The 21,626-nt window shown below is 42.9% G+C and overlaps 2 protein-coding genes across 3 annotated transcripts; both read right to left on the bottom strand.

Moving 5' to 3' along the window:
* Positions 1 to 2,369: 2,369 nt before the first annotated feature.
* On the bottom strand, positions 2,370 to 18,393 carry LOC130387904 (uncharacterized). Its single transcript, XM_056597199.1, has 12 exons — positions 18,083 to 18,393; positions 15,192 to 15,350; positions 13,512 to 13,695; positions 11,481 to 11,524; positions 9,999 to 10,411; positions 8,270 to 8,446; positions 7,162 to 7,263; positions 6,779 to 6,786; positions 4,860 to 4,966; positions 3,974 to 4,152; positions 3,163 to 3,264; positions 2,370 to 3,003 (listed from the first exon to the last, which is right to left on the bottom strand). The coding sequence occupies exons 2-12, from the start codon at positions 15,301 to 15,303 to the stop codon at positions 2,950 to 2,952; spliced, it is 1,482 nt and encodes a 493-aa protein (XP_056453174.1). The 5' UTR covers positions 15,304 to 15,350; positions 18,083 to 18,393; the 3' UTR covers positions 2,370 to 2,949.
* On the bottom strand, positions 5,653 to 9,651 carry rbp1.1 (retinol binding protein 1, cellular, tandem duplicate 1). Of its 2 annotated transcripts, none has more exons than XM_056596610.1 (4): positions 8,607 to 9,651; positions 8,270 to 8,448; positions 7,162 to 7,263; positions 5,653 to 6,087 (listed from the first exon to the last, which is right to left on the bottom strand). In XM_056596610.1, exons 1-4 carry the CDS (start codon positions 8,677 to 8,679, stop codon positions 6,037 to 6,039), a joined length of 405 nt encoding a protein of 134 aa, XP_056452585.1. In that variant the 5' UTR covers positions 8,680 to 9,651; the 3' UTR covers positions 5,653 to 6,036. The 2 variants fall into 2 exon arrangements, with proteins under 2 accessions (XP_056452585.1, XP_056452586.1); XM_056596611.1 differs by having other exon boundaries at positions 7,162 to 7,285.
* Positions 18,394 to 21,626: the final 3,233 nt, after the last annotated feature.

A 21,626-nucleotide genomic window follows, 5' to 3' on the forward strand; every position in this document is an offset into this window, starting at 1 on the left:
GCAGGCCTAATAAAATCTATGCAATTGCTGTAATACAGGGGCGTTGCTAGACCTAGAGTTTTACTGGGGCAAAGGCCCCCAACTGCCAACATTTTTTTTTTTACGTGTGCACAATATGAAATAGATGGATACAGAAGGGTATGTACAAGCTTCAAAATCATTGTCACTGTCATATTGTAGGCTATATTAAAGCACTGGTAAAGGTAAAGACGCAAAGATGGATTCATGAGTACCGTACAATTATATTTATTTAAACACATACACATCTCAAAGATTTACAAATAAGGTAACTGACAAATAAACAAAAAGTCTCTTTATGACCTTCACCTCTTTATCAGGAGAAGTCTACACATCTATATTTATTTAGAAGCTGTGTGGAAACAGCATAATTTTGCCAGAACGACATGTACTAAAAAGGCAAGAAACAAGGTTTAAAACTAATAGAATTTCTGACTTAAGGTGAGGTGGCTCATTGCCACCAATCAACCTGGAAAATGTTATAGAACCATCAAAGCTCTTAAATTAAACTAAATAAGGCCATACACTACTGCATAGAGCCTTTTTTAATGATTATTTTTTCACTATTAAGCTGTATCGCCGCGCCTTCATGGTGGCAAAGCGGTCAATAACGTGGCTTTGACTCACTTTGCATAGTTGCTCCTTTTCAATGGACAAAAGAGAAAGTTGGTGAAGCCTTCCTTGCCCCATGGTTGACCTAAGCCAGGTGTGGAGCCTTCTCGACACACTGAAAGATCGCTCACAACTACAACTGTTTACAGGAATTGTGAGTGCAATGATCTGAATTATCTGTGTCAGTGTTGGGAACATTGTTGGATCCATATATGTTAAAAACCCCTGTATATCCATAATTTCCTTTTTGTGTTAAGGAAGTTTTTGTCCACTAAAACTTCCTCAAGTTTTGAAGACAGACAATTTTTCATTCATTATTCATTTTCCGCGTGTGTGCGTGCACGCATGGTGTGTGTGTGTGTGTGGTGTGTGTGTGGTGTGTGGTGTGTTGTGTGTGTGTGTGTGTGTGTGTGTGTGTGGGTGTGTGTGTGTGTGTGTGTGTGTGTGTGTGCTATAAAACTACAGGCTACAGACGCTCAGTATTGAAAAACTGGTGCTAATTATGTGGGCAACATTCTTTAACAGCAATCAAGTTGTCATTGTTTGTGTCAAACAAGTTGTGAATTTGTTGTAACGTTAAAAAAGGAGATGACTTACTCTGGGCTGTTTCCAGCTCCCGTGGTTTCCAACGAAACATGATCAACAAAAAAACAAGGAATTGAAAGCTACTTACAATATGCCTAGGTTACATTAATTTCCCCTGATGGCAGCAATGTTCCACTTTCAGCTGGAATTCACGGTAGGCCTACATCAAAACCACGTGTCTTCTTTAGATTTCAGTTCCCTTTATTTATTCACACAGTTCAGCAGCGGCATTTATTCAGAATCAGAGCCCAAATTAAAGCTGCATTACCCAGCAGAAAAATAGATGCACTATAAATGGTTTTGTAGGCCTATAGCAGTCACGAACATGAGCATAGTTGTGGAAATGCTGGTGTTAGAAAACAAAGTTGACGGGAATTAAAGTGCTGCAAATCTAGCATTAAAGGTTAATTTAAGAAGCTTCTCACCAGTCATTTGTCGCCTGGTCGCAGTGTCGAGTTTTTTTTAAAGTAGTTCACTAGTCGTAGCGTGCAAATAAATTGCAGTGTCAGAATTCTGAGAATTTTGTCAGCATTCAGATTTCTCAGAATTCTCTTACACTGCAAATTAAAGCGCTACTACTAGCAAACTAGTTTCAGCGTGACTGGAGAGAACTTCCTTAAATTAACCTTTAATGCTGGATTTGCATCAACGCTATTGTGTGAATTAGTATGGTTCTCTTTCATGGAAGCCGGAAGTGGGAGATTCCTTATTTTTTTTACCATTATTGTTTTATTAACAAATTTCTCCTACAGGGGATTGATAAAGTTCTATCTAGACTATTGAACAGAAAGAAACACTTGGTCATACTTTACACACTTTACCACTGAAACATTCAGAAGAGTCACGTGGACGAATCCGTAAATAACTGATTTTTTTCATTGGTTGTTGCGTTAAATCTTACCCAGATACAATAGGGCTATTTTCTGATTGGCTTTTTAGCCCCTTTCGTTTTTTGATTGGCTGGTAAGAGGCAGGCTCGACTGAAGACTCCCGAGGCAGCAGGAGATGTACTTGATGAATCCTGTCGATTCCATAGCGAGTGCGGCGCTTCTGCAGATTAATTTAATAATTTTTTACTGGGGCACTGGAGACTTTTACTGGGGCACGTGCCCCAGTAAAAAGGGGCTGACGACGCCTCTGCTGTAATATGACATACAATTATTACATCATCATGTAATCATTTATTGTTATTATACCCCTCAACTTTTTTTCAGAAGAAGTCTTGAAATACATGTCTGGTGATTTGTATGATTTCTGCTTCAGCACACATTGCACCCATGGCCCTTATAGAAAGTGGACTCACTCTGAAGTAGCCTAACATTTTTCAATTTAATTATTTCTCCCAATGGGCTTTTCGGGCAATTTACAGGTCTGATGGTTCTAAGCTGTAGGGCTTGTCAAATCTTGTTTAAAAGTGGTCCAATGTGCCTCTAGAAGACACCATCTCCAATAATTTTTGTATTTGTTTCGAATGTTTTTTATAAAAAATGTAATAATGACCAAAGCATTCTGTCGTTTTGTGTTTGAATCCCTGTCTGTTTATGTTTAGATGTATTCATTACAATTCACCCTTAGTGCAGGTATTTAACATTAATCAAATCTTTGCTAGTAATAGTAGTAGTTAGTATCACTTCTTAAACAGAAGTGTGTTTGTTACATCTTTGCAAACAACTTGGAATTTGGTGCACTTCAACATATGAATGAGTGAAAGAAAACAGTTGAAAATGTTGGTGTTTATTCTTTCCGCTTAAAAACTTGAACAGAAACTACATCCTCACACGTTAACTCCTGTAGGGAAGAGAGAGAATCAAGTTAACTGGTGCTTACATCATAGGGTCCAGAAACAATGTACAACAGTAAAAAAACAACAGCTATCTATAAAATCAATCAACCAATCAATCCATTTACATTCCCATGAACAACTTTAGGAGTATCTTAATGACGCACCAGGTAAAGCTTGTCTCCTTGGATCCAGTGCTTCCAGCCGCGGTTCGCCTTCTCTCCCTTCTGGGTGCAGACCAGCTTGTCCCCTTCCCAGTTCACCAGACTCTGGAAGACGAGCGAGAAACGTCACGATCAGGAGACATAAAGCTCACCGTGGGCATCCGAGTTCTAGCGGCCCAGTGATCCAGTGGTCCAATGAAATGATTGGAACAGTTTAGATCAATGCTCTATCCCCGTATGTAATCTGGCAGTGGTGAGCGTCGATGTGTGCTTTATAGTAAAGTAGTAAGACCAAGTTAAAAAATAAATAAAGTAGAGCCAGAAAGCACTGCAAATATTTACTCAACATCATAAAATCGGACTGATATGCCATTGGATTTTATCTGCTTGTCCATCAACCAACCTTTGCTTGCCGAAGCCAATCTTTAGAGCTTGTTATTACATCTTTCAACAATGTTGTATTTTGCTTCTGCTGATGCAGCAGCAATTTAGATATGTATTCCGTCTATTAGCAGACGCTTTTATCCAAACCTAGAAGATAGTAGCGCTAGGCCTCTTGCTCAAGGATTCCATTTGTCTGTGAGTCACTGCCCTGTGGTACCTGCTTTAGATGTAGTGGGTTAATATAGAGCTGGCCTTAGTCAATTCATGTTTGCATAGCCCTTTATCACAGTCACAGTCTCAAAGGGCTACTGTACTCTATGACCCCCCCCCCCCACCCCTAACCCCTTCAGGGCAAGGAATCATTTCCTATTTTTATCAAGAGAAGAAGAAACCGTTAGATGGACATGTGATGCAAGGCTCAGCAACCTACCTTGACGTGCCTGTTGTCCAGTCCCTTGGTGAACTCGTCAAACTCAACCCCTATTGTGAAGGAGTGCTCGTAGTTGCGGAAGGTGCTCAGGGTTTGGAACTCAAAAGAGTCTCCACGCTGGGTGACCACTTTGGTCTGCGACAACGACATGGCGATTTTCCTTGTGGCAAAATCAATATCTAGAATTTAAAAAAAGACAGAGAGATATCGTTATGAAAATTGGAAACATGTGTAAACGTTTCTTTTCCATTTTCCATTTTGTATTGATTCAAATAAGGGTATTCTTATTTCTCAATGGCCAAACTGGTTGTGTTAAATATGCAATGTATTACTAGTATTTAAAATGAAGAATATCTTTATGATAATGAAAGTATGAATATCTTTATGTAACATTGAAATAATGTTACTGAAAAATGTACGTGAAATGTAGTGGGGTTGACAGATAAGTAGAGATAAGATTAGGAGGGTGATGTTTGAGACCGGGGGGCATTGCCCAATGAACTGTAGTACTCAACATGCAACATTTGTATGTAAATGCAAGGCTTTATGTCAAAGAACTAAGCAATGTTCTTATACTTTTGCAATTTTGGGATTTATTTTGGTCCATATTCTAAATAATTGATTGGGAAAAAATATGATCCAAAGATGATTATGTAGTAGTAATCAACATGTATAATACAACATGTATAATAGTTCAAGGACATGTGTATATGTATTCCTTTGTCAATGCACACCACTCAAAGTTTAATCACAATCCCTTGCGTATATCCACTGAATTAATGTCAAAATGTCGAAAGGAAGAGAGAGAGGAGCCAATCGATCAGAATGGATTTCATTGCATCAAGGCTGCTGCTCCAAATGTCACATGAAATCAAAAACATCTTACTTAAGGCTTTCAGGTATTCCTCAAACTTTTCATTGGTTTCCAGTATCCATTTTCCATTGAAGTCCGCAGGCATGGTGGAGGCTGAAGGCAAGCTGGGCCGATATAGACTTTAGACAGCGCTCAGAGAGAGAGAAGGCCAAAGGCAAGCAAGGCCAATGTAGACTTTAGACAGTCAGAGGGAGAGCGAGAGTTTGGCTTTGTGCTGTGCTCCTCTCCTTTTTATATGAGTCGAATGGTCAGAAGCAATTGATAAGATAGTTTATGGCTCTGGGGGGACAGAGGGGGGGGGTTGATTGACAGTTGTCATGGGCAGATTTTTTCAAAGTAATTGTGGGAGGTGACTGAGGGAATTGTAGAAGTGATCATCACGTACACATGACTACGTGTGTGGTTGTGTGTGTGTGTGTGTGTGTGCATGTTTGTGTGTGAGTGTTTGTGTGCTCAGATATGCATATACGCTCAAAAACTTGCATGCACACATACGCAAAGCAGTAACTCTAATTGAACATTATTTCATATGTATCTAGATATCTCTATCTTGAGCACTGAGGTAAATCTAGTTCATAGTTTTAGTTGTGAAAAGAATTAATGTAAAAGCTATATATAGTGTATTGTAGTGTATTGTCTGCTTCGTAGTGCTGCTGTGGGAAAAGTGTCTAATCCCGGAGCGCTGACCTTCCAGGCCAAGGGATATGCAGTTCAGCTGCATATCCCAGTCTATATCACCATTATTAGCTCACAAAATAATTGTAGTCTTAATAAACATTGTCGTATCAGTAACATATTTGGAAGTTTAATTATTGATTGCTTTTGAAAGGCACCATCACAAATGGATTGGGAAAAAAAAACATATACATTGCATTTTATCAACACTTTGACTGCCTTGAGTAGATTAAGTGTCATTATAAATTTAAATAAGCGCTGTTCATTATGGCAAATAAATATTTGGCTTCATATCTATCTAGAACAACAACCAGTCAGAGAACTCATTGTCATCAGCCTATCAGAGAAACTCATGATCATGCCTTTAGCTAGCTATCCCTAATATATAATATAATTTAAGGGATACATGTGTGGTAGGATGTTTAACTGAGGAGGGAAGTATAGGTGTGTTCGGTTGTATCTGGTGATGTGCCTCTGATCCAACTGGCGCCATTTGGTTCCTGGTGCAGCCGTCTTAGGTCTTCTTGAACACCTGCTGGGAAACAGCTCCACCTGCTCTCAACTCCTACAGGGGAGACAATCAAATAATAATAAATAATAATAGTAACAATATATATTATATTATATAATTGTATATAAATAAATAAATGCATGTATATATCTATTTATTTTTTATTTATTTTTTTTACTCCACATAGATCAAAACCCTCCAATAAAAATGACTCATTGAAATTGGCTGAGAAATGTAAATGTTATAGTCTTTTTAAACCAGAAAAAAAAACAGCCCCCGCCCCTTAGGCCAGTATTGGCCTCTCTAAAATGGTGTCGACGTTGAAACTCGATCCAAATGCCAATCTATGCCGCATCTATGTTTATGTCTTTGCAAAGACCCATGATCACCTGAATGAGCCACACCTTCATTGCATTGCAATTCAGTTGGGTAGGGTTTTGCATTTACTACTATGGTCTTCAGAGGTGCGTAACCTGCCTTTAATTTCGCTGCCAGTAGAGGCTGCTATTCCTCTATATACAAGAGTACTCGCCGATAAAGTATGATTCAGAATAATAATTAATGTTATGGGTGCTGCTGATTAAGAACATCTGTTGGTTTCACTTTAGATACTCCGGCAGGTTTTGATAAGTTTGCTATGATAGCGGTAATCATACAGGAGGAGATTAGATTTTCCAAGGTAATGAAATGGTAATGCTCTAATTGTAGCTGCAACAGGCTTTTTAAATGCTAATGCTTTCATTACAGAGCACACTATGAACTTGAGAGAAGGAGAAAACAGTGCTACTTATCTGTTGATATTAAATATGCATGAAGTAAGATATGGAAAGACAATAGCTGATTAGAAAGAGAATCAGGACATTTGTTAACTGAAAAAAGTATCCATTACATATTCTCTAATTTGTGGGATATAACATTTTCTGAAAACCTCTTCTGCACATTTACTGCCCACACACACACACACACACACACACACACACACACACACACACACACACACACACACACACACACACACATACACACACACACACACACACACACACACACACACACACAAGCCACTGCTGTAAATGTGTTGATGATATTGTAATCATCCCAAGGAAAACAAATCAATGTGATTCTTACCAGATGGAGCTCATCACCGGTCACCCAGTGGGTCCAGCCCCTGCCTTCGATCTCTCCCTTCTGCACACACACCAGCCGGTCCCCATCCCAGGAGACAGTGGTCTGAGAACACAGCACCACAAGCCTGATTAAATAACCCCTACTGGGCCACTGCTGGCTGGCGCAAGTAGCAATAGAACTGAGTGCCAGGGAAATCTGTACGGTATTTCTCTTGTAATCATGTGATGTGGCCGTAGAAGGTACAGATTAAAGGGGATTCTTGGATTTTCATGTTTCATTCCGCCAGTGGATTGGTTGAATCCAGTGTTTAGCAACACACAATAGAGGTTGCCCTACGAGTACACACAATCACGTATAAGCTGACAAGCCCCCCCCCAACACACACACACGCCCACACCCACACACACACACACACACACACACACACACACACACACACACACACACAAATGCACTTGTGTGGTCATCCCTCAGATTTCTCTGTATTTCATCAGGAAGAGTAATTCCTGTCTCTGTCAAAGTTAAATCGTTTAATTTATTATAGGCTATGCACAGTATAACACAGGAACATTCTGAACAGGAAATGTCATGTATCAATGTGACATGCATGGCAAGAAACAAATGGTGGCGTTGACAGCAAAGAAATAGGGTCATATGCCTAAATGTGTTCAAAAATAGCGCAAAATATACATTATACAAATAATGCGATGTGAACTCTGATTGTAGCCGGCAGGCCGATTAGTAGGCCTAAATCTCATCAAATACAGCCAAACTAGAAAACAGCCGTTTCACACAAACACGAAGCGCCAATGTTTTCACCACGGTTTGTCAAGATTAACACGTTTTAACTGAGCTGGCAGAATAACATAATTTAGGTCTATATGTCTGTCACGGATTTTCATCACCACTATTTAAAAATAAAACGTAGGCCTATGTAAAATGTTTAATCATTTTTTTAATACACTTTTTCATAGAGAAAGTTAATAATATAGGCTACGCTATTTCCGTGATGCCGATTATTTGTTTCACAAAACAGTCCCCAGTTATCATCACAACTTCCACACACAACCACACACGCACACACGCACACACACACACACACACTCACCATGCACTTCCTGTCGTCCACCCCTGAGAGGTCCTCCTCGAACTCCTGCCCCACGGTGAAGTCCATGTTGTAGTTCTTGAAGGTGCTGAGCGTCTTGATGGTGATGTGGTCCCCGTCCTGCGTGATGTCCTTGTCGGGCTTCAGCAGGGTGGCGATCTTCCTGATGGCCACATTGACCTCTGATAAGATGGTCCAAAGGAAAATGAAGATAAATTGGTGAGAAAGGTGTTTTTTGATGTTTTTATTTACAAAGGTCTATGTATTCGATTTATAAAAAGTTAAATCAGCAAATAGGTTACGTTTAGTTCTTGAGGAGTATTCATGTCGTTCAACTCACCGAGCGCCTTCAGATACTCCTCGAAATTATCGTTGGAAATCATTTTCCAGTATCCGTTCAAGTCAATCGGCATCTTGGCAGTGTTGTTCTTACTTCCAGTAGTTCGAATAAAAGTGCAAGTGAAGCTCAAGGCCGTCGTAGCACTGATTTTAAACCAAATTCAATTTAATCCGATTACCTGTTGCGTACCTCCCATTTCTACCTGTTCAGCCCTTTAGAAAATTCTCAAATTCACCACACGATGGAGTCGCATGAATTCAAACAATGTGCATACATAAAGGCTGGTAAAGTGTAGGACTCTTTGGGATTAGCATGAAAGCCCCTGCTTAATTAGCTGTGTATTATAAAAAACGGTGTCAGGGAAATGTGGTAATAACTATGTGTAATTCCCTTGCAGCGCGACATGGTGTGTATCACTGCATCAGTTTAGCATGTGCGACTCTATAATGATGATAATGTAAGGTAGGCCTATGCATCTCTTCAACATCGCCGTATCTGTAGAATAGCACCTTAAGCCGTCAGCCGTCACCAGTCTCACTGCAGAGTCCCCTTGAAGCTGCAGTGGCAGGTTAATTTACGGAGAAGGGGTGGGATTAAATAAGTGTAAACTTCTTCCCACACCTTTTCGAAAAAGTTACAATTATCAAGTATTTATCATTTATGTATCTAATTATGCTTTTTTTGTTTAACATCATTAATTTCTGTATGATACATTCTTTTTGGTTTTCTTTTACATGTTCGAAATACATTTCAACCAAAACAAACTTGACATTGTGAGCGAGTATGTGTTTTGCAAAGTAATAGTCAAAAAGGAATGTTCACATGACATTTTATTAATTGTCTCCTCTGGCTTCATGTACAATCGTATGTGCTCTTTAAAAATAATTTATTCTTTCTGTTGAATAATTGAAATTGCTGGTGTGCTTTTGTCCCCCCCCCCTTCTCATTTACGATCCAAGGCAGCAAGAGTTTTATAATCACCACCGTAATCTTAACCCTCAGTGGAACTCACACACTGCAGAACAAACAAACAGCTAATATTAGGACCCCCCCTTCCCCTTCCCCTCCACCAACCAATATTCAGGAGTTATCGAACAACAACCCTCAAAAGACACGGCACAAAAAAAGATAAACAAAACAATGGAAACCTCCCCAGGGAGCCACATTATGTCCTCTTCCATTTCTAAAGTTATGTTTTGGCTTGGTGCCCCTGCTGTATGACATCCCACTGGCTGTAAACACACACATTCCACTCACAGTTCAACCCCACACAGCTGGTATCCAGCAGAGTTCAGGTTGTGCCGTGCACTATGCAGGGACGGGTATAAGCTCAGTCTGCGCCGCTCTCATCCAGTCCCCCCCCTGGTGGGCGGACAGACGGGGGGCTCATGCCAGGCTCCCCCCCGTCCCCCCCGGCTGGTATTGCTTGGCCAGGGGTCTGAGCGGCGTGCCCTGGTTCTTGCTCTCGCTGGCGTCGGTGTAGAGGGCGTGGCGGCCGATGTAGTCGATGACGTCGTCGGGCAGCAGGTACTTGGCGCTGAGGCCCCGACGCAGGGCGCGCCGCACATCCGTGGCGCTGGCCTCGTTGTGCACCCACTCGCGCACCAGGAACACGTTGCGGCGGTGGCGCCACAGCGCGTCCGACTCGTGAGCGGTGCGCTCCGGCTGCAGCCCGCCGCGGCTCACGCACACGAGGCCGTACGCGCCGGCCAGCTCCTCCAGGTCCTCAGGCCGCCACATGCCCGGCACGCGGAAGCCTTCCAGGAAGTCCGCCCCGCACAGCAGCTTCAGCTGGGGCGATGGACCTTGGCGTCATGACCGAGAAGAATAAGTTAAGTTTGATAAAGTAAAAGAATTATGATTCTCTCAGGTTGGCTGGACTCCCCCATCATGGTTGATTATTATTTTTCTTCATTTTATTTTCATTATTCCTTTACTTTCGCCTACTGCTTGTAGCGTTCCTATTAGTATTTCAGAGAAGGCGTATTCCCTCCGAAAACAAAGCACAAACACAAGGCTGAGAGCTTGTTCAAAGTGCTACATTGTGCATTTGTAATGAGTTGGCAGGTTACATTGTGGCCTGTCGGTCCACACCCGGGCGAACGTGTTGGATGTTCGGTGGTCCCATTAAGATGAACCGGACCACTGATGTGTGAACTTCCACAATGATAGAATTGATGAGCCAATTGTGAGGCTGACTCAGATGAGAGTGGAACTGAAATGGAATTGTTAATGAGACCCGGAGCCATGCATACAAGGGAGCCAGAGGTGAAAATAGCCAACAACCACACCACCAATGAGGGACTGACAAGGATAGGAAAATAAAAGCTTTCATCAGAAGTTCCCCGGACACAATGGAAAGAAGATATGGAGACCTTTGATCTTAAAGCGATAGCACATTTTGAATATGTAAATATAACTGTGCCATATCTTACAATGCCAAGCTGAGCTTGATTCATAGGCTGGATACAGGATATATTGCTTCAAACAGCACACAGAACAGACAATAAACCAACATATAGACATATCGTATATTCCTCAGTTTCAAGTTATATCCAAGTTTAACCCTATGGCTAATGGTCTTCTGTCGACTTAAGCATGCACTCTAAACAGAACAGTTAAGAACAGTTTTGAGCCATTAATGAGCCACAAGTTGAGCACAGGAATACCATATGGTACTGAAACAACTCTCTGACCCTTCGCGCTCCACTAAAGGATAGCTTTAGGGTGGTTTTCTTGTAAGCTCCACGGCCGTGATGTGGGGTCTTTATACCATATGAATGGAATTACGTATTATATATAACATATTACATGTGGGTATTATCAAGTAATGAAGGGTAAGACTTGAAGAGATAGGTCTCTTAATTGAGTTACCTGTGCTTTGCTGGTACTGTTTCAGTATGCACCCATGGTGATGCCTTCAGACCCACCAAAGGTGAGGGGGGGAGGGAGAGAGAGAGAAAGAGAAAGAGAAAGAACGACAGACAGACGGACAGAGAATCAGAAAAGTCAGCAAGTCAGAACAAAGCGAGAGACAGCAAAAAAACGTATTTACAATGAGAAAGGTCTAATAATAGTAACATTTCACCATATTACAAAAATAGATTAAATCGAAGCGCTGGGATTTATAGTCAAGCCTCTTATCGGTATTGGAGCTGATTGGTATGTTTGAGTGCCCCTGTGCTCGTATGGCTGCATGCAAGGGAGGTGTGGGGGGCGGCCTCGCACAACACTGCCCCTCACAGGGCCCGGTTGCCAGAGACAACGGGCCACTTAATGCCCTAAGCAGCTTCCTGGTTGCGTCAAACAGCAGCTTGCGTCAAACAGCAGCTTAGTAGCCGGCCGAACGGCACCCTCAACAAGGGGATTTATGGATAATGGGGAGCGAGGGGGGGGCGGAGGACGCGAGCGGTTGAATAAGGGAACAATGCATGTGGGGCTATGAGAGAGGAGCGAGGTGGCCCCCTTGGAGACTGGCTGTAATGTTGCTTTATGTTGCTCCTGAACGCCAGCGGCGGGCCGGCCCACTCGTGAGGGGCACTGAATTATTCACCCTGGGTAAAGCCTGCTGTTGGGCCGCCGATTACCGGCCAGCTTGTTTAGCCCCGTCCGAATATGACATAAAGGCATCAAACGTGAATAAACTAAAGTAATATAACTAGTTTAGTACATGTGAATATAACCTCTGATGTAATATGGTTACGCACTGCACCGGGTGCTATATAACCGACATGAAAGTGCCAGATTCGGCCGTTGTAGCCCCTGCCTCGCCTGGCCGGGAGATTACCTCACCGGCCCCGGGCCCCGGCTCCGTCTGGGCTGCAAACACAGAGCCAGCCAAATGATTTAGGCCCCTAGGACCCAAGCATTGTTCCTCGCCTCACGCTAATGGTTGCCGTTGGCACAGAGCGGTGCTAGCAGGGGGAGGAGGGGGGGAGCGGGGAGCGGGGCTCCAGAGAACGCATCTAATGGAATGAACCGGAATTCAGGATTATCGGACTGCCCTGTAATGCAGTTAAAAGCCGTGGAGTGATGCAGGTCCAATAAGGGTACGTTAACAGCACCCGGGGAACGAGAGAATGAATAGAGGGAGACCACAAGCGGACGGAGAGGCGGATATGAGGTAAACACATTAAGAATGAAAGCTGTTGGTTCATGCCTCAGGTCTAAACTCCTCTTTCTCGGCAGTAGGTACTAGGTATCAACCTCCACATTGAGATGCAGCCAGTTACTGATGAAGACTAACCTCCAAGGGGCTTGGATTCTACATAAAGAGGCCCTATTATACCTCATATATATCAGCTACTCAGTTTATACAGAATATAATAATAATCATAGGTCAGCTTAATCAGCATCAAAATAAAAGGGAATTCAAATGGCTGACAGCAATGAATGCACCTCTAGACTAGATTTAAACACATACAAATATAAAAAAACACATATTCACTCTAGGGGGATTAACTACATTGTCCGATACACATGATTTAGCCGGATGCGCTGTCCGACATGCCAAGCAGCCTTAAATAAATTGCCTGTGAAGTAACTCTCCAAAGTGATTTGCAACCGGTGCTCTCTGAATAAAACATAGCGTGCAAAGCAGTGCAGTGTGTTGGGATAGAGAGGGAGTAACTGACTACATCTACAACAAACAAGGGAACGAGACACGGGTGAAAATTTGCACTGTATCCAAAGAAAAAACACAGTTTTAATCCAAGTGGTTGGCTGCAGAATACATGAACCTGCTCTTATGAAATATGTATGAACATCCAGGATTCAGAAATGCTAATCATTAGGTATAACCGGACCTTCTCTCGTTCAAATGCGTGACACAATTATTCGAGCGTCTAATAAAGATGAAAGCTGAGGGCTTCTCTTGTTCATTAATTTGAAAGCATAGTTCCACACCTCATAGTGATGACTGTCTCTGTCCAGTCTGGCTGGTCGCTCTCCCATTCGTCAATCGTTATCCAATCAGAGGTCTGCAGGGCCAGCTTCGCCATGGCATTCCTGTGCTCGGCCGACACAAGGCCCTGTTTGCCATAGCCATCACTCACTGGGGATACAATGCCTTTAACAACCTGGTAGTTACCTGAAAGCAGAGGACCGGGTTTCACATCCAAGTCATGATTCATGAAATTGTTCACACAGCTCAACACAAATACAATGAGATGCTGAGGCACGAACAGTTCAGACTAGAGTGATGTCTTTCATTTGAGCTCTGTGTGTGGTTTCTATTGCACAAAAATGGAAACAGATAACAGATATGTATATAAAGTGACACACTAGCATGGTATGCTTGCAGACTAGTGTGTCATTAAAGATTCAAGCTATAGCAGCAGCACTGTAGTAATGCATAAATGCATATTCAAGTAGCCCACTTCTCCAAGTCATCTGCCAACCACCTCCCATTGATGTAAATCCTATGACTCAGCCTTTAAAGAAAATAGGACACGTTTCACAAAGTTGAAAAACGCTGAAAAACACCTGCTAACTGAAAATTACAAGCGAGTTAATGAATGTGGCAACATTTTGCTAGCTACCATTTATGTAAAAAAATTAAAAGAATGCTTACTAATAATAATTTCTCATTTCCGTGCCAACATTCCGTGTGCCGGATGTGTGACCAGCTTTAAGTCCAACGCTTACGTTTACCATAAAACAGCCCAGTCAGCTGCCGTATAATAAGGAACAGGATCAAAGCTGAGCTGTAAGAGCATTATTTAGGGCCCTTGCAAATGAAATACACCACTGTTGTCCCTGATTCCATGTACAATGGGCATCGGGGAACACGTGAGCTGTTTCATAACATTCACAGGAAAAAGCAAGTGCCACGGCCGCTCGGGAGCGTGTTCAAAGCCAACACACGACAAAAAGTGATGGACGATTTCCAGGGGGAAGGATAATGTAGGGGGTTTCACTCCGCCCAGAGGTTGTGGGTTCAAACACCCCTGCCTGCCCTGCAGTCTATCTGTCAGCGTTCTTCTGCAAGTTGCCTTACCTCTATTTGATACCTCATGATATAGCTACAATCAGTGTAAGATGTTTAATTGGTGATTACCAGTTTGTTTTTTTACCTGTACTACTCTGCACTGTTATATGACATCTGGTATTTTGATAAATCTGGTTGGTATCTGATCACATTCTCAACGACTATTGCTTGGCTATTTTTGTCACAAGGAGGAGACATGTCAGCTGCAGAAACAGTTTGGATTTATCCCCATTGAGTGAGAAAAAGCCCAGTATAATGTTTCAAGGACATGCGTCCCTGTATTGATAAACAGTAGGGCAGGGAGAAAGTAAACCAAGATCGATTTTACGCAAAATTTACGAGAGTACCTCAGGTTATATATGCGTGTGAACGAGTAAATTCAACAAAACAGATGGGAAGAAAATCCAAATGCAAAGAACGCCTGTTTTTCTTGGTAAAGGTTGAAAACTGAAAGATGAATTCCCTTTTCGTGATATGATTGAACACACAGCGTTTGCCACCAGTGTAATCATCAAAATGGGATCAAGCATTTGGCACCCCCTCCCTCTAACCCATTTTCAGTCTCTTTTCCTCTGCTTCTCTGGTGTTTCTCTGACCTGTGCTGTGCATGTGGTCTCTGGCCAGCTCAAACAGCCTCATATGCTGGTTGGTGATGGGGTTGAAGGAGCCGCAGGCTAGCAACACCAGTGGAATTCGGCCGGCAGCCATCTTGGCTTATGGTACAACTTCACAACATCATGTCCTTGCCTCTGTGCCTTAAAAGGAGAGAGAAGTGGATGAGGTCACTGATGTCATGAGAGGCATACAGAGGCTGGTAAAGCAGAAGCAAATAGCGCCTGCAGGGACCGAAGAATGAAGCTATTCAATAGAAGACATGAATGCCTGAAATTATATCATTATCATGTCAGTTCCCCAAGGCCATTATAAAACCACAAAGAAAAATCGAAAATGTCGAACTGCTGCATCGTACAAAAACGAATTGGATAAAAATTGTTCTCCGAATAACCCAACTCTTTATGCTAATGTCAATATCCAAGGAGATCAATAGGCTCTGTGCACTAGAACCCGGAAGTCAACTGACGGTGTCGGCATTCTAGTTTCCGGTCTACTTACTGACCCAGTCCATAGCGTGAACATGTCTGGCTTTTCTAGATGTCTCCAAGACCTACCGACAATAAATGTTAACGATGTTCACCGCATTGTTGGTGCTAGTTCCCTTGCCCCTACAAGCAAGCGGGAAAAAGGATTTAAGCTCTATATTTCGAGTTATTTGCGTAACTTTGAGGGTAGGTGACAGACTACCGGCTTTTTAGTGAACATTTGTTAGCGACAAACATTTTTTTTCTGTATTTAAAACACTTAACTGTCCGTTGTTGTACTAACTGTACCAACGTGTGTCCATTTTTTAGTGTCTAGCAAAGATAAGGGAACATCGGAGGTGATTATCAGAGCATTGTGCCACAGGTCCATGAAGAAATCAGAGAAGCCTCACAGCTTGAGTGTATGTTAAAGCTAGCGATAAACCAACCGTTATAAACAAACCGTTATACGCCTTTTCTTTTATAACAGTGCCCGTGGGGGGATTTAGCTGAGGTCATGTTTAATCAAATAATCAATACAAACATGTATAATTAAAAAAACAGCACAAATGTACACACAAGCGCACTTTCCTCGTCAGCCACCACAACACGCAGAAAGCTCCAGCCGAGAGCGTATGGAGTTAGATTCATGCCAAAACCCCTCACACACGCAAAACGTGTTTTGCTCACGCATAACGATTCACACGCACACAAAACGTGTTTTACTCACGCAAAATGATTCACACACACGCTCAGTGTGGTTTGCAAATGCAAAACATCATTCACAAACTAAAGCATTTTGCTTCAGAAACAAATACAGTATGTTTTACACAAAGTACAAAAAAAAATCCTTCAAGTACACAAAACAATTCTACAAGTACGGAACAAGAAAGCTGCGCGTGGATCGGAATGCATTTGCGCACGGATCGGATTGCATTTGTGAGGAACAGCAAGGCGGAAAATTAGTGCCAAAAGTCACGTGACAAATAAATGTCCTGTTATTCACACTACACAACAGCAGGTGGCGGTGTTGAGTCAGTTTAAGGCCGCCAGGACGATCTTTTTTCTCCCCAAAATCTTTATTTGATTCCAAAACAGAGTGGCGACACTTCCATTGGACTCACCTGTTGGCCGCTCATTTTGTTCAATTTAATCTCCCAAACTAGCTTTTCTCCGTGTCGTACGATTCCGTGACAAAGGGGCGGCAAGTCGCATAGTATGGAGTTGAATCCACACACGTTTGGCCGGCATCAAATAAAGATTTTGGGGAGAAAAAAGATCGTCCTGGCGTCCTTAAACTGACTCAACACCGCCACCTGCTGTTGTGTAGTGTGAATAACAGGACATTTATTTGTCACGTGACTTTTGACACTAATTTTCCGCCTTGCTGTTCCTCACACAAATGCAATCCGATCCGTGCGCAAATGCATTCCGATCCACGCGCAGCTTTCGTGTTCCGTACTTGTAGAATTGTTTTGTGTACTTGAAGGATTTTTTTTGTACTTTGTGTAAAACATACTGTATTTGTTTCTGAAGCAAAATGCTTTAGTTTGTGAATGATGTTTTGCATTTGCAAACCACACTGAGCGTGTGTGTGAATCATTTTGCGTGAGTAAAACACGTTTTGTGTGCGTGTGAATCGTTATGCGTGAGCAAAACACGTTTTACGTGTGTGAGGGGTTTTGGCATGAATCTAACTCCATAAGAGCGCCCACCACGGCCCCAACACAGTGCAGCCACGCGAGCCGCACACAGACAAACACACCAGCTTCACATTGCCTCAAACTCCACAAATGTCTCTTTTTGTATAGCACTGTAGTGCTCACGGTCAACACACACTGTACTAGTAGCACTGTACTCATGGTCTAAGACCATCGGAACGGGTAGCTCAGGCTCTTCGGGGTCGGAGCAAGGCTCGGGACTCGCCGGTCTCTCTCTTCGCTCCCAGCCTCCCACACACCAGCCCGTGTTACCGGCTGGAAGCTGAGCACAACGGTACACAGGTAACACAGCAGTGTTGGTTTGATCAGCCTTCATTCCGTTGAAGCTTGTGAAGTCTTCTAACATTAAATTTCCGTTGTTTGGTCTGGTTTTCCATATTTTTACTATTTATAGTTGCCGTGGTAACTGATACGGAAAGTAGACCGGAAACTAGTATGCCGACACCCGGCGACACCGGAAATTCGCTTCTAGAGTTGTGCACAGAGCCTATTACTCTCTTGACAACCGCCTTTGGTTGATGTTAGTTATTGAATGTCCCTATCTTTGTTCAGTTGAAAATAAAATACTGTAACGGGTCTTGTTCGTAGAGCATCATAATACATAATATGCGAGTGCAACAAAGTGTAAATTTAAGTTTCAATCAAACTCAGGCTTGAAAAGTGACTTGGTTTAAAATCGATTTCTACCTTAAGGAAATCGTGCTAGGTGCAATGTCGCACGGCCACAGGAAAACGAAGTGAATCGATTGGTTACGTATCGATGCCAGTTAGGAAACCGTAGCCCTCACGTTACTACCAATAATAACAACAAAACCATACCTTCAAACACGAACCAATGACTTTCACAGGGCATACAACTAGCCTCAACTAGCTACGCTAGTAAAATGCACTGACTATTGTGATGGATTACGATCTTGAAGTACCACGATAACAACAAACGCACGGAAAATGTATTGTAATCTAAACGACAAAGTCGTCGCGGTGGTTTGTTTATTAAAGTTCCCACCTGCTTCTATTATGCAAGCATGCATGCTTCATCTTTAATCCGGTCCCCCTCGCTGAAGGAACAAATATTGTCACTCAAAGGTTCCGGGCAGAGCGAGAAGGCCACGGCTGACCCCTTGTGGACATAAATATAACGCTACTGGAGCTCTCCGTGGTCCTGAACCTCACCAACACTTGATACTGCAGTTAGCTTAGGGTAAAGTTAAAATAAAACCAACGATTCTCAATTCAGCCCAAATAGGTGTAACACTTTAGGCTACTACAATAAGCAGGCTATTCATTGTTGGTAAGGATAACATATTTTCATGGCAGGCTGTCATCACTCAATGCCGACCTTTAAATCATAGTTGTGCCATTTTCTCGCTATAAGAACATCAAACTCAGCCGTTTCGAAACGTGACCTTTCATTGGGGTATTGTTGAGGAGCTTGTCGAGTCAGGAGAAGAGGCTCTACCCGACACTTATGGACGACCTGTGGCGAGAGCTGCGATGAACACAACAATGCTCTGGCAGAACATGGCTGTAAACAAATTGATGAGAAGTTGACATACAATAGCGTTGTAATATTGCAGATGAAACAATTCGAGTTATTTGGTTCTGTGGTTGCTGCCTTTAAATGTCACACCGGCTCTCAGGAAGGCCTTCGGTGGAAGTTACCGGTGTCTAATGACGCCATGAAACAGATCATGTGAACAATTGGCTTTTCTATGCTTGTGATGGCTCTCTTGTGAATTGTTTCTCCGGTTAATGTCGCCCACGTTTTAAAGACCATTCATTGAGGACATTTAACTTTCTCTGGTAGGCCTACCTTTAGTTCTGTGTGTATATTGAATATAAATCCACCAGTGATACTGAAGCATAAGTCGTGTGGTGTAACTCTGCTTTGTGTGTGTGTGTGTGTGTGTGTGTGTGTGTGTGTGTGTGTGTGTGTGTGTGTGTGTGTGTGTGTGTGTGAGTGTGTGTGTGTGTGTGTGTGTGTGTGTGTGTGTGTGTGTGTGTGTGTGTGTGTGTGTGTGTGTGTGTGAGAGTGTGTGTGTGTGTGTGTGTGTGTGTGTGTGTGTGTGTGTGTGTGTGTGTGTGTGTGTGTGTGTGTGTGTGTGTGTGTGTGTGTGTGTGTGTGTGTGTGTGTTTGTGTACGCATGGCCGCTCTATCTTTGTTATCCTCTTAAAACTCCCTCGCGCTCTAATCCCTGGAGAGAACACGAGCACCACACCCACCAGAACACCACGTGGGGCCGTGGGCACAATCATTCAGCACAATGTGACGATGAAAGGAGAGCCCACTGCTAAAATGGACCAAAACAAAAAAGACCCAAATCCACCAGGGTTGAGAAGTTAGAGACGTTTTGTTCAAGTCTAGAGGAAGAAGATTGCTAAATACGAAAATAGCTAGGTGCGATAAGTTGGATATGCAAAGAGCAGATGAGCACTTTTTGAGAAAATAAAATAATAGTATTAATAATAATATCAATCATTATAATAATAGTAAAAATAGTAGTATAGTATGAATATATATTAATAATACATTATCATCATCATCCTTATCATCATCCTAGTCCTCATCATCATCATCATCATCATACTTGAATAGCCTAAAATAATAATAACAACCACGCAGACTAAATATTGTTTGTCCTAATTGTTGTCGTGCATGCTCAATTGGCCTATACGTTCGTCTCTTATTCAACCAGAAGTAACTGACAATGAGACTGTTGTGCTCGTGACGTTGCACCCGTTGTCCCGGGGTGCCTCCCCTCCCAATTCCAAACTCACGCGCATCCCTCCAACTCTTATTCCTCCTCCCTTCCGCTCTCATAGCGAGTACCTCCTCGATCCACCGCCGACTCGGTCCGCTGTTCCCCCGCGCGGAACTGGAGAGCACGACCGGAGCAGAGCCACCGCGAGCCCGCAGCCCGGCAGGGGAAAGTGAAGGATCTCTTTAAGACAGGAAGAGAGAAGAGAGCCAAGATCGACCCTCGAGACATTGTCCGTCCAAACGTCTTAAAAGATGATCGGGGTTTCGTTGTTGATGTTATGGCTGATATGTGGCCAGTTCGGCGCTTTTGGAGGAAAAGGTAGGAACTTGCTTTCAAATGTATTGTATTTCTTAATCCAAACAAATAGGTAGATATTGTTTGGTTAAGTCAAGCCCCTGCATATGTGGTCAAAACAACAACGTAGAGTGTATTTACAGTCAACAGGGTACATAAAGTTATCGCACATGATCCTCGGTTTTAGGGAGCAGAGAAGTATGCAGATGCGTGCATACTTAGCCCTTTTCGTTATTACACCATGTGCTCCTTCAATGTAGCCTCGTAGCCGATCTCGCTTTCTCTCTCCTCCTTTCCCCGTGCGTGGCACACACGCACATACACACACACACACACACACACACACACACACACACACACACACACATACACACAAACAAACAAACAGAGACATACACACGCGCGCAAGTACACACGCACGTACGCACGAACAAGCACACACAAACACACACGCACACATAGGCTACACGCACGCACGCAACAAAACAAGCAGGCAGCAGCATCGGCGTTGGAGTAGTTCACATCTGTAGTACTAATTGGGTCTCCGGAGTGCGAGCGGAAAGTTGCCTGGCCTGTTTGCACACTGAAACACATTAGAATGCATTTCAGCGGTTAAAAGGAGCTCTGGATTGTTTTGGCCTAAATGGCTCCGGATGGAAATTTATGATATTTATAACAAGGCACAAACGACTCCATAATCCTAATCATTCACTTGTGATTAATTGTAATGGTACTATTCCATCAGTAACCGAAGTTCCAAATGTTTTGACTCTTTGTCGTTGAATAGGAGATTAGGTGTTGAATTGTCCATGTAGGACCACAACATGGTTGCTTCAGTGTATATCAAAACCAGGTATAGACACAAGACTGTTTAGAAGAAGATGCGTCCAATTGGTCTCAGGAGCAAAGCTTTCAATCAGACAGGCAGACATACAATCAGGCAGACAGACAGGCAGACATACATTCAGGCAGAAAGACAGGTAGACAGACAGGCAGACAGGCAGGGGGACAACCAGGCGGGCAGGCTGACATACATGGAGACCAAGAGGGGATGAATGGGTGGTGTGGTAAGGCATCGAGCTGCATTATCCTCCCCACAACATAAATCGTGAAAGCAAAGTGGAACGCTAGAGTATAACTCCACTGGATCTTCTCTCTCTACCCCCCCCCCCCCC

This window comes from Gadus chalcogrammus, chromosome 8, assembly GCF_026213295.1.
Source record: "Gadus chalcogrammus isolate NIFS_2021 chromosome 8, NIFS_Gcha_1.0, whole genome shotgun sequence".
NCBI classification, from domain to species: Eukaryota; Metazoa; Chordata; class Actinopteri; order Gadiformes; family Gadidae; genus Gadus; species Gadus chalcogrammus.